Source organism: Mesoplodon densirostris, chromosome 1 (assembly GCF_025265405.1).
Source record: "Mesoplodon densirostris isolate mMesDen1 chromosome 1, mMesDen1 primary haplotype, whole genome shotgun sequence".
In the NCBI taxonomy this organism is placed as follows: domain Eukaryota; kingdom Metazoa; phylum Chordata; class Mammalia; order Artiodactyla; family Ziphiidae; genus Mesoplodon; species Mesoplodon densirostris.
Genome location: NC_082661.1, coordinates 210,070 through 226,494, shown reverse-complemented (window position 1 = coordinate 226,494; position 16,425 = coordinate 210,070). Strand labels below are relative to the sequence as shown.

The 16,425-nt window shown below is 57.7% G+C and overlaps 1 protein-coding gene across 4 annotated transcripts; it reads left to right on the top strand.

Moving 5' to 3' along the window:
* Positions 1-1,348: 1,348 nt before the first annotated feature.
* Positions 1,349-15,217, top strand: MTG1 (mitochondrial ribosome associated GTPase 1). Of its 4 annotated transcripts, none has more exons than XM_060098321.1 (11): positions 1,349-1,597; positions 2,637-2,703; positions 5,150-5,252; positions 7,415-7,495; positions 8,282-8,338; positions 8,698-8,788; positions 10,006-10,067; positions 10,437-10,533; positions 10,837-10,918; positions 14,224-14,314; positions 14,588-15,217. In XM_060098321.1, the coding sequence occupies exons 1-11, from the start codon at positions 1,486-1,488 to the stop codon at positions 14,672-14,674; spliced, it is 930 nt and encodes a 309-aa protein (XP_059954304.1). In that variant the 5' UTR covers positions 1,349-1,485; the 3' UTR covers positions 14,675-15,217. The 4 variants fall into 4 exon arrangements, with proteins under 4 accessions (XP_059954304.1, XP_059954294.1, XP_059954313.1 ...); XM_060098311.1 differs by having other exon boundaries at positions 14,224-14,336; XM_060098330.1 differs by having other exon boundaries at positions 1,350-1,490; positions 14,224-14,336.
* The last annotated feature ends 1,208 nt before the right edge of the window (positions 15,218-16,425 follow it).

The following is a 16,425-nucleotide window of genomic DNA, read 5'->3' as shown; positions in this document are numbered from 1 at the left end:
CTGGAGTTGTCTCACTTGGGGCACCTGCCTGTCAGACAGCTGTGAGAGAAATCTGGGCTTCAGGAGGGTTTTTATTTTTGTTCTTTGGTCCTAGGGCCATGGAAGAACACAGCGTGCATCAGGCACAGAGTTCTGTGTTGTTGACGTCTCAGGTTTCATGAGTCTGGGTGCAGGAGTCAGGCTGTCTGGGCTGGCTCAGGAGGGGTGCTGGGAGGCCTGGCAGGAGGCCCAGGTGGTCTCAGTCAGCCACCTGGAGGGCTTCTCTCAGCCCCAGGAACCATCAGCCCTGAGTGTTAGGAGGTTTAAGGCCATCAAGATGACAGTACTGATATCTTTGTGCTGAGAATCTGAGCATCTTTGGAGTTTTAGGAGCTTGTTTAAAAAATTCCATTAGGGCTTCCCTGGTGGCGCAGTGATTAAGAATCTGCCTGCCAATGCCGGGGACGCGGGTTCGAGCCCTGGTCCGGGAAGATCCCACATGCCACAGAGCAACTAAGTCTGTGTGCCACAACTATTGAGCCTGTGCTCTAGAGCCTGCGAGCCACAACTACTGAGCCCATGTGCCACAACTACTGAAGCCCACATGCCTAGAGCCTGTGCTCCACAACAAGAGAAGCCACCGCAATGAGAGGCCCGTGCACCGCAATGAAGCGTAGCCCCCACTCGCCGCAACTAGAGAAAGCCCACGTGCAGCAACGAAGACCCAACGCAGACAAAAAAAAAAAAAAAATTCCATTATTGTCATACTCTTGTAACTCGAAGTGCAGTGAGTAGTTGCTCAGACTTGAGATATAAAGTTAAAATCTGGTGGCCTAGTGGTTAGGACTCTGGGCTTCCACTGCCATGACCCAGGTTCAACCCCTGGTTGCACAACTCAGATCCTGCAAGCCATGTGGTGTGGCCAAAAAAAAAAATGTTAAAATCTGACTACATTTATACAGAGTATTGGAACAGTGAAGGGAATTTTGAGGCTGTTTGTACTAATAGGTTTAATTTAGCAGAACTGCAGTTAGTTTTTGCAAAGGGTTTGTTTGTTACATTAAAATCCAGAGTACTTAGAAAAGGATGTTACACTTGTAAGTTAAATTTTAAATATCTGAAAAATTTTGACCAAGTTTGTAAAAAGGGACCAAACTGACAGCGGACTGCTAAATGTTGTTACTTATGCTCAGGATACGCTTAGGAAGAACCAGGATTTTTTAATTTAATGAATTACTAAACTCTGGACCCCGATAACCCCCGGGACTGCGTGGGTCCGCCCCTGGCTCGGAGCCCCGCCCCTGGCTCATAGCCCCGCCCACCGCCCCGCCCTCGAGCCCCCGCCCCCTCTCGGGGTCCGCCGCTAGAGGCAGAGCCGTGCGCGCACGCGCCGGCCGCGCTGCGGAAGCTTGGAGCGTCGGAACCCTTGTGCGGGTTGCGGGCCCGGCGGAGAAGTCCGTTGATGGAGCGGTCCGCGGCGCTGCGCAGGGCTCGGGACGCGGCGCCATGAGGTTCGCCACGCGCGCGCTGTGCGGCGCCGCCCGGGCCGCCTGGCGGGAGAGCTTCCCCCTAGACGGTCGCGACGTGGCGCGCTGGTTCCCGGGCCACATGGCCAAGGGTGAGGTCCGGCGGGACGCGGCGGGGCCCGCGCTGTTTACCCGGCTCTTCGCGGGTCGTCCGCGAGCGGGGAGGGCGGGGGTCGCAAGGCCCTTCTGCCACTCGGCTCCCGAAGCCTCAGTTTACGTATCTGCTTTGGAAAAGATAAATTCCTGACGTTACTTTGGAGACTAGATGAAGTAGGGGTAGGAAAGCACTTTACAAGTTGTATTCAGCTATTCAGTCACCTCAAAACCTTTGAGACGTAGATCGAGTTTGTTGTCTTCTGCCTAAACCTCTCTGGGAGTTTCTTACTGTTTATTTGTCAAATTTTGGCCCCAAGAAGACACGTAGGACGGGTCCAGCCCTTCCCCGTGTGACGGATTGCCACGCTCCCCCTGCTCCCGCCCCCTTTGGCGCCTGCTCTGCCGGGCTCGGTGACGGGTGCTTCGCGCGTCGGTGCTCAGGAGGGACGGGACGCCCGCTGGGGGCGGCATGTGGGGTGAGGTGAGATGTCTGAGGATGTGCGTGAATGACAGGGCTTGGCTGTGGGAGGGGAGGCTGAGGGGCGGTGTCACTGCTGAGCCGCAGGAAGAGGAGCATTGTTGTGTGTGGTGTTCCTAGTTCGGGGTGAGTTCAGTGCCTTGTGTGTGCGTCGTCCAGGGGGAGTGGCTGAGGTTGGTACCTACACCATTGTCATCTCCACACAGTATTGAGGGCCCCATGAGTCAGTTAGTCAGTGTTTCTCTGCTTTATAGATCAAGACCCATAGAGGTTAAATATTCCACCTAGAGTCGCCCACTTGTGGAAGTGGTGTAGACGGATGGGCTCTGACATCAGGTGTCCCTCAGGCAGGGACCTGAACTTTTCTCTCCTCAGCCACCAGGGTTGAATTTGAAGGAGACACAGTTATTGTTTAATAGAGCACTGCACTCAGATGTATTCATTTTGGGTTGTTTATGATGGTGTGTCATTCTTGACAGTCCAACTTAAATCTTCTACCTCTCTTAAAAGGCCATGGACCCCTTTCTTCCCTTAAGCGTCCTTCTTCTGTTTCCCAGGGCTGAAGAAGATGCAGAGCAGCCTAAAGCTGGTGGACTGTATCATCGAGGTCCATGATGCCCGGATATCCTTTGGTGGTTGTGACATTGTGACTTATAATAAGCAATACATATTTGGTCTTTGTCCTGGTTCTGGCACAGAGCTCCTGAAAGTCTTGGAATTTCCTAAGTGAGCAGCTTGTTAAGGTGTCTTTTGTTATGTTAATGAGGTGATTTTGGAAAAGATCCTAAGTCACCTAAGGTGGGGAGCTGGTTGCTGGGGGAACCAACCTTGACATGGGAGCCTTAGAACTTTCAGTCCTACCCTCTGACCTTACGGAAAGGAGAGGGGCTGGAGACTGAGTTCAGTCACCCAAGGCCAATGATTCATTCTGTCCTGCCTGTGTAATGAAGCCACTGTAAAAACCCAAAAGGTTGAGGGGTGGGCTGGGGACAGCTTCTGGGTTGGTGAGTGTGGAGATGCAGGCATAGTGGCATACAGAGGGAATGGAAGCTCCGGGTCCCTTCCCCATGCCTCGCCCTGTACATGTCTTCCATCTGGCTATTCCAGAGTTATGTCTTCTTATAATAAGTCTGATCTAGTAAGTAAAATGTTTCTCTTAATTCCTTGAGCCAGTCTAGCAGACTAATATTGCTAGAACCCAAGGAGGGGGTCGTGGGAACCCTCCTTCCATAGCCCGTTGGTCAGACAGCCTGTTGGTTGTCTGTCCACCTCGACGTGCAATTGGTGTCTGAAGTGGGGGCTGGTAGCAGTCCTGAGCCCTTAACCTGTGGGGTCTGATGTCATCTCCAGGTAGGTAGCGGCAGAATTGAGTTGGATACTAGGACACCCAGCTGGTGGTGGTGGAAGATTGCTTGGTGGTGAGGGACGCCCCCCAACCCCATTGGCATTGGGTGCAGAACTATAGTGCAGGGGAGACCCTCCTGAGTCAGGCAGTGCTCAGGACAGCAGGAAGCATTCCTGGCTTGTTACCTTGTTTCCGTCTGCCTCCTCTGGTCCCTGCTCTGGTCCAGTCAGCACCGCAGTGGTCAGCAGCGTCACCTGTCATAATTATTGGCATTTGAAGCAGTGGTTCTCAATCCTCTTTACGCACGAGAATTCCCCCAGGAGGCTTTTGAAAATACCGATATCTGGGCCCCTTTACAGGCCAGTGAATCAGAATCTCTGGTGTGGGGCCCAGAAAGCTCCCCTTTGATACGCAGGTGGCATCGTTTCTCTCAGACCTCTGCCTGGCACACCCAGGCCTTCCAGCCCAGTCCAGGTGGGATATGAAACCTCCATTAAAACGTTCCTGCCAACCAGACTTTTCTTGCTATACTTGAGGCGTGGATTGGCAAGATGTAACCATCTCGCTCAGTGATGAGTATACTTTTCAGAGCCTGCTTTTGTTGTACTTATTTGAGCTGTGTTTAGATTCTCCTTGTACGGCGAAGGTGTTGGCTTGAGAGTCATTGCCATCTCTAGGGTGGAGGGCAAGGGACTGTTTTCTCTGTTTCAAAGGCCTGTGGGAATTTCTCTACTGTAGGCTAAATGTATCAGTTCGTACAATACCTCATGCCAGTCAAAAGGGCTTATGCCAGTCAAAAGGGCTTACTGGCAGTTATATGTCTGATTATTGAAAAACACTGAAACCTGCCCTTACTGCTCCGTGTGCTGGGATTAGAGGCCACCTCTGCTCCTTTAGTCTCTAGACGTCCTGATTTCTCCTCCAGGTCGGCGCCGTGAGGGAGTCTGGAGGCTTTCAGCGTTATGAATTAGCACAGCCTTGTGAGGGAAGACAGCTGTTTACGGAAAGTCCCTTTGTTGTGTGGGTGAGGACACGGCACTTGACTGGGTGCCTAGACCCAGGGCACGTTGACACCTTGGCCTCATAGTAGACAAGCACCAGGTAGGGGCCGAGTGCTCACGAGATGAAGACACAGACAGACCTCCCTCCTGCCTGGGCCCGTGTCACAGGAGGGGGCACTTGGCAGTGAGCGCCAAAGGCCCCAGGCTGAGGGAAGAAGGGCCTGCCCATGGCAGTACGGAGGCAGGTTCACTGGAGGTCTCCGTGGGAACTCCAGAGGGTGGCGGCGGTGGTCTGACATGTACTAGTTAGGACTCTGTGGGAGGTACTTTTTTGAGCCATCAGATCATTTTGGCAACTGAACAACGGTCTAGTCGTAAAAGCTTCCAGTGAGCTTTGTGTTTTGTTTTTGCCACCCTCGTTCCTGTTTGAGAGGCCGCGTGAGAGCCTCTGCCCTGTGCTGTGCCTCTTGTCCACAGGAAGTGGCGAGGGGCCTGCAGGGGCTCCGTGGCACTGGCGGGGCAGGCAGGGTGGGGGCTGGTCTCGGCGGGAGGCTGGGAGGCCGGGCTGGCCCCAGCGCGCTCGCTCCCAGACCGGGCTTGCTCCGCTCTGTCCCTTCTGAAGGTTTCCTTTCGAAGGTGGGTCCAGTCTGCGTAACAAGACAAGGCAAAGTGCATTAATTGGCTGGTAAAGCTTTGAAGGAATTTTGCCTTAATTTTGCCACATCCCACTTTCAGGCCGAAACCCTCTGTTTCAGGAGACCCTTGGGCTTAAGCCTCACTTGCTCGTCCTCAACAAGATGGACCTGGCGGATCTGAAGGAGCAGCAGGTAATGCCTTGCAGGGCCTTCAGCGTGAGTGCCCCTAAGTCGGACCGGATCACTGGGCGGACGTGGTGTCGGTCTGCCCGGCCCCGCCGGCTTTAGCAAACTACACTTTGTTTAATTAATGATCCAAGTGATCGAAGCGTGTGCCTCCTATAGCAGGTGGCCGGGAGGTACGGCCGGAGCCGAGCGCCCCACGTGGTAGCCGCTGGACCCGCGAGGCTGTGAGCACGTGGGTCATGGTTGCTGCTGTGAGGCCGATGTCCACGTTTTATTTCACTTTCATTCACTAACGTTTCTGTTGCCTCATGAGGTGCGTGGCCGTCCCCTGGACAGCGCTGGCCTGGAGGCCTCTTGGTGGCTGCGTTTGCCCCTGGTGTCCTCGCTGGCCAGCCCCACGGCCTCCCAGACCCCTGGCTGACCTGTGGGCTGCCTGCTGCCCACCGAGTGATCTGGAGGCTGGAAGGCGGGAGGCCCAAAGCAGCTAGGGGATTTCCCTGAGCCCTGCGGGACGGGGATACAGTGACCGGGCCGGGGGTATGTTTCCCCTTGTCCCTGAGTAAGAGAAACGTGAAGATTCAGGAAATGTTACTTGTGAAGTGTTCTTCTCTGCTTTTCTTGCTGTTATCAAATCCTTTGTAAAGAGTAGGTGTCAGAATCTTGAAATCAAGCCAGTTTTTTTCTTTTGTGGAACTTTTCCTTTCGCAGCAGCAAGAACATGTTCCCGGTTTCTTAGTTGGCTGTGGTACATTGAGTTACTTAAACCCCTGCCACAGGCCCGTAGCACCTGGTTTCCAGGGAAATAAATGCAAGTGCTGAAGCCACAGGGTTCTTCATTCATTGAGAGCCCGAGCGGAAGACATCGCCCATCAGGGCCCTGCCCCTGCCGTGCAGGCTGCACGTCTGCTCGCTGAAATCCCTCCTGCCGAGCACGCTCCACTCTGAGAACAGAACCCCACGGGTTTCACTGCAGGGCAGTTGTAGTTAGTGGTGATCACGAGTTTTCAGCTGCTTTGCTTCGCTGAGACTTGGGTCGTATCGCCCGTCAGTTGTTCCTGCTCCAAAATGCTGATTTTTGTGGAGTGACGGGCACACTAGGTGGCCTGACAAGGGGACACGGGGGTGAGGGTGACTCACCTGCGGGAGGCGGCTGGGGTGTTTGCCCCTCCTCTCAGGTGCTGCGGCCAAGGGCTTGGGGAGGAGAGGAGAGGAGAAGCCCCCAGGGTGGCCCCTCCGTGTCTGCCTGTGTGGAGTGGGTGGCAGCGTCCCGTGCAGATTTGTACACTTGAAGCACAGCTTCACACGTGTCTTTGTGATGGCCTGACCTTCATCTGCGTCCTCATAACAAATAACATAAATGAGTAAAACTAACTGAATTAATGAATGATTTTTTTGTTCCTTTAAGTAAATCAGTAGCTGATCAAACAGTGCAATACTGGTTTTAAAAATATGAGTCAGGGGGCTTCCCTGGTGGCGCAGTGGTTAGGAGTCCGCCTGCCGATGCAGGGGACGCGGGTTCGTGCCCCGGTCCGGGAAGATCCCACATGCCGTGGAGCGGCTGGGCCCGTGAGCCATGGCCGCTGAGCCTGTGCGTCCGGAGCCTGTGCTCCGCAACGGGAGAGGCCACAGCAGTGAGAGGCCCGCGTACCGCAAAAAATATATATATATATATATGAGTCATACGCTGATTTTGCTTCATGTTACGGCCAGTAAGTTCATATTAACCTTAGTTAACTTTGGGGCTTTTAAAGTATTCCTTGTGCTTTGTAATCGGATTGGGTTCAAACCTTAGTTTCAGTGGAACTCGTTGTGTGGAAGCTCGTTAGGAGGAGTGGGAGTGATGGTGCGACCAGACGGGGACCAGCGCTGAGCAGTTCCAGTGCTGGCAGTGACTCAGAATGACCTGGCGTGGCCTCCTCTCCCTGTGTCCTCACATGGAGCCAGCCGCCCAGGGCCACCCTGGGGCCAGGCTGCCCTCCTTGGACGTCTCCTCAGGCAGCCTGTCCCTGGTGCTGCGTTGCCCCTTGCGCTGCCCGGTGGGCCCAGCCTCCTCCCTGAGTCCCCGGCCGCCATGGCTCTGGGCTGGTGAGCAGATCTTGGACTTCAGCGTATGACACCGCCCATGTCTTCATTTAGTGTTTAAAATGGAAACGTCTTGTCTCTTTCAGAAAATTGTACAACACTTAGAAGGAGAAGGCCTAAAAAATGTCATTTTTACCAACTGTGTGAAGGATGAAAATATCAAGCAGGTGGGTTTTTTTTTCTGTTTTGTGCTCTAATGCTTCTGCTTAAGTACGTTGAAGAAATGCCACGAATTATGTCGTGCTTCCGTAAGAAGCAGGGTGTTGGAGACGACCCGTAATTGCTCAGGTTCTGGGCGCGCTCATCTCCCGGTGCCGAGGGCAGCGCGGGCCTGACGGCTGATGGCGGGAGGGAGCAGGGTCGGGCTGCGAGCCACGTTCCGGGGTCATAAGGTGGAGGGCCTGTGGAGGGTCTGTGGAGTTGGGCCTGTGGAGGGCCTGTGGAGGGTCTGTGGAGGAGGGCCTGTGGAGGGCCTGTGGAGGGTCCATGGAGGGTCTGTGGAGCGTCTGCGGAGGGTCTGTGGAGGGTCTGTGGAGGAGGGCCTGTGGAGGGCCTGTGAAGGGTCTGCGGAGGGTCTGTGGAGGGTCCGTGGAGGGCCTGTGGAGTTGGGCCTGTGGAGGGTCTGTGGAGGGTCTGGAGGAGGGCCTGCGGAGGCCTGTGGAGGGTCTGGTGCCTGTTTTCCCAGTTGTATTTGAGAATTTCACCGGCTGACGTACATCTTGTCAGCAGGTGCTGGCAGTCACAGCCATCGCCCCACGGGGTCTGTCCTGCTGGTTCCTGGTGGAGGGACGAGGTGGGGCACAGGCGACTCCCAGCCCCGCCCACCGTAGCGCAGCCTGAATCTTGACGTGTTCAGACCCGAGCTGTCCGGTACTGGGCGCTGGGGTGTCCACCTCCAGAAGCTAAGGGTGGCCAGCTCCCCCAGCGAAGCACCTGTGGTCTCTTCCTTGCAGGTAATCCCGAAGGTCACGGAGTTGGTTGGGAGCAGCTACCGCTACCACCGACGAGAGGTTGGTGGTGGGCCAGTGCCGGCTGTGGGCTGTCCCTCCTGCTGGGGAGCCCCCTGTCCTCCGGTGTAGCGACTGTCCTTCCTGTGCAGTTGGCCTAGGCGTGTGTGGCTCCGGGGGTCTGGCTGGGCCTGGGCGTGTGTGTCTCCGGGGGTCTGGCTGGGCCTGGGCGTGTGTGTCTCCGGGGGTCTGGCTGGGCCCGGGCGTGTGTGTCTCCGGGGGTCTGGCTGGGCCTGGGCGTGTGTGTCTCCGGGGGTCTGGCTGGCCTGGGCTTGTGTGGCTCCGGGGGTCTGGCTGGCCCTGGCGTGTGTGGCTCCGGGGCTCTGGCTGGGCTGCTGATCCCTGTGCTCTTGTGCCGGCAGAACCTGGAGTGCTGCATCATGGTGACTGGGGTCCCCAACGTGGGCAAGTCGTCGCTCATCAACTCCCTGCGGAGGCAGCACCTCAGGAAAGGTAGTTCCCCGGGGCGGGTGCTGGTGCTCGTGCCGGACGGCACCTCAGAGCCCGAGACCCCAGCTCGTCACGGGGTCTTTTTCCACCAGGAGGACCCAGCTGACAGCCTTCCCTTATACATTTTATACTTCATTCGCTTTCTATCTTCAAAGTTAAATGCTTAATTATAGTGTTTAATATATGCGATGACTTTTCTAAACGTTGGTAATCTTGTCCTTTCATTTATCTGTCTCTGACCTGCTGTGCTCAAGGTGGGTAGGATACGTGGGGTGAGACGTCGGGCCGGGACCTGGGGAGGGGGCACCCCAGGCCTGTGTCCTTGTCCCGCGCCTCTCAGCTTCTGAGACCAAGTCTGCACGAGCGTGTCCTTCGGGAACCACCCCAAAGCCCGAACGGTGCCAGACTGTCATCTCAGGCTGTTTCGCTGCCAACTGGAGAGCTGTTATAGTCAGCTGCTGTTTTGTTTACTTGTCTTTAGTTGTGGCTTTAAAAAACATCATTGGCATTAAGTACGTTAAGTGCTGTGCAACCATCACACCATCTATTTCCAGATTTTTCCATCATCTCAAGCGGAAGCTCTAGACATAAATGGTAACCGCCCTCCTGAGCTCCTGGGAACCCCTGGTCTTTCTGTCGTATGGATTTGACAGCTCCGGTGCCACATAACCGGAATCACAGGATTTGACCTGTGTCGGGCTTCTTTCACGGAGCCTGACTCTACAGGGTCCATCCATGTTGTAGCGTGATTCATAATTTCCTTCCTTTTTCGGGCTGAATGATACTCTCTGGTGTGGACGGACCACATTTCGTTTATCCAGCCGTGTGCCGACGGATGCGTGTGTCCCTTTGCTCTTGTGTTGATTCAGCAGAGGGTGCAGAGTCTGCCTGGGACACACCCTGAGCTGGGCCCCAGGGCAGCCAGTGTTCAGAGCACAGGCGGCCTCTTGGTCAGGAGTGGCCCCACCGACAGGCTGTTCTGGGCGGTGCGGGGGCAGATGCTTGGGACCCGGTCTTGCAGGGAGGAAGGTGATGGTGGCGGGCCGCTCCGGTCCAGACGTCACGGCCGTCGCTCAGCAGGTGCTGGGCCACTCCCAGGGCCGGGAGGCAGTTCTCTCCGGTGTCAGGGGCCCTCCAGGTCTCCACGTGTGTCGTTGCTCATTCTGTAGCTTACCTGCCTGTGTGTTTAACAGACACTGACACCCTCTTTTATCCTGCAGGAAAAGCCACCAGGGTGGGCGGCGAGCCTGGGATCACCAGAGCTGTGATGTCCAGGATTCAGGTAGGGGCCTCCACCGCCCCTTCCCTCTGCTCTGTCTGCCAGGCACTGCCCCGGTCCCCACACCAAGCCTGGGGGAGGGCACAGGTGCCACCGCACCTCACAGAGGAGGAAACCTGCCCGAGGGCACACAGGGTCGGGGCAGAGCCCGTCCTCCTGGGAGGAAGGCGGCTGCTGGGCTCCTGCTGTTGTTCGTTCTCCACATCACGCGGGAGTGGCCTCCTGGGGGGCAGCTGAGAGCTGGTGGCCGTGACGACACGGGCGGGCAGGTTCTGGGGCCTCCTCAAGCCTCTGGGACCCAGCAGAGGGCCCGGCGGGAGGGGCTGCTTGAGGCTTCTCGAGCGGCTGGCCGACTGCCCTCTGTGCCCACAGGTGTGTGAGCGGCCGCTGATGTTCCTGCTGGACACCCCCGGGGTGCTGGCTCCTCGGATCCAAAGCGTGGAGACGGGCCTGAAGCTGGCCCTGTGTGGTGAGCCAGCCCCCCGCAACAGACCCCCAGGCCCCCAGGCTGGGCGCCTTGTGCCAGCCTTGGCCTGGCTGCCCCAGAGATGTCCAGAGCTGTGGTGCAGGACGTCTCGGGCAGCGTGTGTGGTCCTGGCTCACAGGTGACACACTCGGCACCCTCTGACCCCACCCGTCCCCCTGGCCTGCCCTGGAGGGGGCGCCCTCCTCCCGTTTAACAGTTGGGGCGGGGCTGGTGGGGGCAGGTCAGGCCACGGCTTGGCCTCCTCAGCGGCACGTGGGCGCGCTCACCCTGGCTGCCTGTTCCCAGGAACCGTGCTGGACCACCTGGTGGGCGAGGAGACCCTGGCTGACTACCTTCTCTACACCCTCAACAGGCACCAGCTCTTGGGGTGAGTGTGGGAAGGCGGGCCCTTCCTCTCCCATCCCAGCCAAACGTGACTGAAAAACAGCACCGTTAAAGTACTGTAGACAGACAGTCTGCAGTCATTTAAAGTGTACAGTTTAATACCCGTGTGAAAGCGTTCCACAGTCCAGAAAACCCCCCCAATTCTTAGGCTGCTTTGTAGCCCCTCCTCCCCGCCCCTGCCTGCCCCATCTGCTTCCCATCACCTTCTAGAATCTCACGAGTGGAGCCACATGGTGCGGACTCCCTGCTCAGCCCCGTTGTCTCGGGATTCATCCGTGTTCTAACACTGGTCACCACCGGGAGGTTTCATTGTGCAGACATCTGGTCGGTTTGTTCTCACCGCTGAGGACGGTGTGACCACTGGTGTCCCGTGGGGCCCCAGAGCTGTCCTTTATCACAGGGGTCCCCAACCCCCAGGGGACCCAGTACCGGTCTGTGGCCTGTTAGGAACCGGGCCGCACAGCGGGAGGTGAGCGGCGCGTGAGCGAGTGAAGCTTCATCGGCCGCTCCCCATCGCTCGCGTTACCGCCTGAGCCATCCCGTCTCCCCGCAACCCTGTCCGTGGAAAAACTGTCTTCCACAAAACTGGTCCCTGGTGCCAAAAAGTTTGGGGACTGCTGCTTTATCACCTTGAGGCCGTCAGTCACAGGTTATTGACTGTCCCCAAAGAACCAGCTTTTGGTTTCATTGACTTTCTCTGTTCTCTTTCTGTCTTGATTGCTGTTGGTTGATTGCTGTTCAGTCCCTGTTCCTTCCTTGTTTCCATGTTCCTGACTCTCTTCCTGTTTGTGCTGCCCGTGGGGAGACGGGCTCTCCCACCACCGCCTGGGCTGCTCTCTTCCCCGCTGTCCTGGCAGCAGCTGCTTCATGAGTTTCCAGGCTCCGTTGTCGGGGGCGGAAACCTTCAGGAGGTCATTGGGTTCTCCTGGTGATTTGAGGACGTGACCCCCTTTATCCTTCAAGAGGGTCTCTGTGTGCTCATCTTTCCTGGCGCTTTACTTTGAGCTTGTGTGTCTTTACTTTTAAAATGTGTTTATCGGCTGCTTATAGTTGGGCCTTGCTTTTTACCCAGTCTGACCGTTTCTGCTTTTATTTTAGGTATTTAGACCATTTACATCTGATGTGATCACTGATGTTAGGTTTACATCTGTCATCTTGCCATTTGTCCCAACTATTCTTTGTTCTTTTTTTCCTCTGTCTCTCTGGCTTTTTTTATGGTTCCCCTTTGTCAGCTTGTTACCTGTAACTTTGGAGGAGGTAGCTTTAGGGTTTTTGGAACATTTTTCGGGGGTGTTAATGCCGAGTGTGGTGTGAGGGCCTTTCCACTCTCCTCATCCTCACCTCTGGGCCGGTCTTGTCACACGTTTTGCTTTTATGTAGCAGACATGCTGCCGAGCTTTGTTTATACACAGATGTAAAGTGAAGGCTCAATCTTGGCAGGTTACTCTGAGCCTGGCCAGTCATGGCTCCTTGTCTGTGTGCGGACCTGCCCTCCCTCTGGGGCCATCTTCCTGTCCGAGGATTTCCTGGGACGCTCATGGTGATGCAGGTTGCTGTCTTTCCGAAGATGTGTTCATTTCACCTTAGTTTTTGAAGGGCGTTTGCCCTGCGTGTAGAATTCAACTTTGTAACCACAGGGAATGCAGTTCTAATGACCGATTCAGTGTCTTGTGAGTTCTGACATCTGGGTCCGTTTCAGGTAATTGGTTTTCTCCTTGTAATGGCTCTGTTTTCCTGCTGTGTGTGCCTGACAGCTTTTGATGGGGGGCGGGCCCGTGACTCTGGCCTTTCTGGTGACAGGTGTCTGTATGTTCCTGTTCTGGGACCGTTGTTTGGAAGCACTGTGGTCCTTTCGGGTCCTCCTTTTCCGGCTTCTCGGGGGGGCCTGGGACAGCTCCCGGGTGCTCCGTGCCCTCCCCGGGCCCTGTGGATCCTGGGGTTTCTGTCTGTTCCTGGCTCTGAGGAGGCTGGCTGCTCCGCTCCTGCCCTCCTGGGTGGTTCTTCCTGGCCTCTGGCCTTGGGAAACTTTCTCTGCTGACCATCTGAGGGTGGCTCTCTGCCAGTTTCCCAAGTCCTCTCCCTGGGCAGCTCTGTCCTGTCTGACTCGCCTACAGCCGGCAGCTGCCCTGGTCTCCAGCGCGGTCTCTCCGCTCCGGGCTCTCCGGGGCCCCTCCCTGCACTCCTCCTTCCCATAGCTGCACTCCTCGTGGCCTGATGTCTGGGGCCTTGAAAACCATTGTTTTGTGACGTTTTGGTTGTTTCTTCCTTTTTTGTTATTTCAGATGGCGAGTAGACCCGGTCCCTGTTACCCCATTTGCATGGAAGTGGAATCTGACATATGTGTTTTTTTTTTTGGTTCTTGGTTTTTGGGTTTTTTTGGGCTGCACATGGCTAAGCATGTGGGATCTTGGTTCCCCAGTCAGGGATCGAACCCGTGCCCCCTGCACTGGAAGCATGGAGTCTTAACCACTGGACCGCCAGGGAAGTCCTGGAAGTAGAATTTGAAATGTCATGTTTTGCTTGATATTCGAGGCATTCAGTTTGGACCTCCGCTGTCCTCGGTGTTTCTGGGAAGCGTGACAGCCGACTTCCTATGGGTGGCAGGTCTTGGGCGTGTGTGGGTGGGAGTCTTCCTTGCCTTCGGTCTCTTGGGGACAGAGGGGCCCATGCAGCCGCTGCTCTGGGAAGTTTGATTTTGGACGCACATTCCTCAGGATTGTCGTCCCCAAGACCGGCTCCGATGCTCACGTGGGGTCCCGGTGCGAGGCCTGAGGCCCGTCCGGCCTCCCCCACTCTGCCTGCCCGGCGGGCGGTAAGGGGGAGGGGCCAGCGCAGGTGCTGGTCCAGGGGTCCTGGCCCCGGGGCTCAGGGAGGCACGTGTCCGTGGAAGCCACTGGTCTCCTTTGGCCGCTCAGCCTCTGATGTGCTGCGCCCGTCCCGTGTTGGCTCTTCCCCCCAGGCCCAGAGCACGAGTCAGTGGGGAAAACCGCCGTCCGTCTCCAGCCAGCTGCCTGGAGACACCAGTGCAGCCTCAGCAGCAAACTGAGTGTGTGCCAGTGGCTGCTGCTATCATGGGACCCAGGCCAGCCCAGGGCCAGGGGATGACACCGCTGGGAGCAGCAGCCTTTCTGGCCGCCGCGCCCAGGGCCCCGGTGGGGGGTGGGTCTCGGGCAGCTGGGCGTGGCCACGCGGGAGGCAGGTGTCGGTGAGGCCCCCAGGTCCGCGTGGCGGTCACCCACACCCACGAGGGGTCATTGGTGGAGCTGCTGACCGTCGCCTTGTGTGCAGGTACGTGCAGCACTATGACCTGGGTGAGGCCTGCGACGACATCGCCAGCGTGCTAAAGCGTGTGGCCGTGAAGCTGAGAAAGACCCACAAGGTGAAGGTGCTGACAGGCACGGGTGAGACCTGGTGGCCCCAGGCTGGGCTCGGGGGGAGGGGCCCAGGGCGGAGCTTATGGGGGAGGGGCTCTCGGTCCCGGCTCTGGCTCGGGGCAGGGTGTGCGGGGCGGCCCACCCCTCTTCCCGTGGCTTCTGGAGGCTCCAGCTTCCCAAATGTGCAGCGCAGGCGCCCACCTGAATGGGCCTGAGGTGGGTGGGCTAGAGCTCCCGAGGGGGGCTCCATCCTTACTGGGCCCTCCTGCTTTCCCCAGGTGACGTCAACGTTGTCCAGCCCAACTATCCTGCGGCCGCCCGAGACTTCCTGCGGGCCTTCCGCAGCGGGGTGCTGGGCCCCGTGATGCTGGACCGGGACCTCCTGCAGGGCCCCCCTGCGGCGGAGCCCTGAGCTAGTCCAGCGGGAGGGCCTCACGCCCCTGCCCTTGACTCCACGGCCAGGGAGTGGGTGCCCAGGAGTCCCCTGTCCACAGGCTCCTTGCTGGTCACTGTATACTCCCCGGTCTCTGCTCTAGGAAGGAGGCCGTGCCCTCCTGCTGCTCCACAGCCCAGCCCCTGGTTACAGGGGACTGAGCCTGGGTGTGGACATCAGGGCAGTGGACGTCCCTGGGGGCCTGGCCTGGGGAGGAAACTCACTCATGTTCAGTATCTCCTAAATATTCTCTTGAGGAGGATCTGGTGTTTTCTCAGAAGGAGTTGAAACTGTAATCTGTGGTTTTAAAATGAAAAGGCCTGTCTGTGTGGTTGGCCCTTTTGTTGTGCAGTTGTGCAGCCCCTTGGGCCCTCACCAAGGAAAAACGGACGTGAACTGCTTAGCACCCAAGTCTCTTGTGTAAGAATCCCGACATGGAGTCCAGGTCCCGCAATAAGAAACAGTCTCATTGGCAGCAGAGTGTTTATTTCACTACTAAAACGTGCACACACACGGACGAGAGGTCCCAAGTCGCTGTGGCAGAACCCAAGGACCCCCTGTCCCCTCGGTGGCCGGGGCCGCTCTGCTCACAGCCCAGCCGCACACAGGCTGGTGTGGTCAGCGGAGACCCCGGGCCTCCCCCCAGCCTCCGAGCGCCTTCCAGCGAGTGAGGCAGCGGGACCTCTTCCCAGAGGCGGTGCCCAGCAGTGCTGTGACGGCAGCTGGAGGGGTGCAGGGACGCGACCACCAGCGTGCAGTCTGCAGAGGCCGGAGCGGGCAAGGGCGGTGGGGCTGGGGTAGGCTGCACCCGGTCAGCAGCCCCGGCCCTTCTGTGTCCGGGGGTGGCGCGACCCCCTTCCTGGAGGCGCCCCTCTGGGTCCTGCCGCCCCGTGTGGCTGCCCCACACCCAGCACACCTGCCGAGTCTCCTGCGACACCCACCGGCCTCCTGCTGGAACCCTGACCCGTAGGGGTGGGAAGCATTCAGGGAGTCGCAGCTGTGCCAGACGCCAGATGCCCCTGGAGCCAGGCTGGTGTGTGGAACAGCGTGATGAGAGGTGTTTCCATCACGTCCCCGGTGTGCTGGCGGCTCCCGCTGCAGAGGCAAGTGAAGGCATGGGCCAGCCACGGTCCAGGTCCGGGTGGATCTCTGAGGCTGAGCACAGCCTGGCCGGGCCCATAGGGAGAACTGAGTCAACAAAGGGGCCGCCCTGATGGGTCCCCCTGTTCAAGATTTTCAAACGGTCACGCTGCCTCTGAGGCCCCGGCCAGGGCTTGGCCATGACCTGTTGGTCTTTGGGAGCATCGAGCTTGGTTTGGGAGGACAGAGGGCATCTGGGCGCCGCACCCAAGAATGCTGGCAGTGTGGACACAGGAGGCTGCAGGGAGCTGCGTCCTGCAGTGGAGCGCCTGGGTCTTTGGAGGAAAGTGCTTGGTCCAGGTCCCGCGGATAATCTGGAGACCTTCACTGTAACCAGAGCCGAGTGCCACCTGTGGGAGAGCAGAGGTGGCACGACTCCTGGGAGATGCTGGTCTTGGCACTGGCGTCCATCAGCTGAGTCCAAAGGCCCTGCAGCCCAGGGGCGGGCGAGGGCAGATTCTGGAGGCATCCCTGCCGGGGAGGCTCCTGCTGAGCACAGGAGAGCCTGAGCCGGAAGCCAGACCCCGGAGCTGTCCTTTTGAG

Coding starts and splice junctions, on each gene's coding strand:
- MTG1 (XM_060098311.1), top strand. CDS start 1,486: ATGAGGTTCGCCACGCGCGCGCTGTGCGGCGCCGCCCGGGCCGCCTGG. Junction 1,598..2,636: donor CCCGGGCCACATGGCCAAGG/GTGAGGTCCGGC, acceptor TCTGTTTCCCAG/GGCTGAAGAAGATGCAGAGC. Junction 8,339..8,697: donor ACCGCTACCACCGACGAGAG/GTTGGTGGTGGG, acceptor TTGTGCCGGCAG/AACCTGGAGTGCTGCATCAT.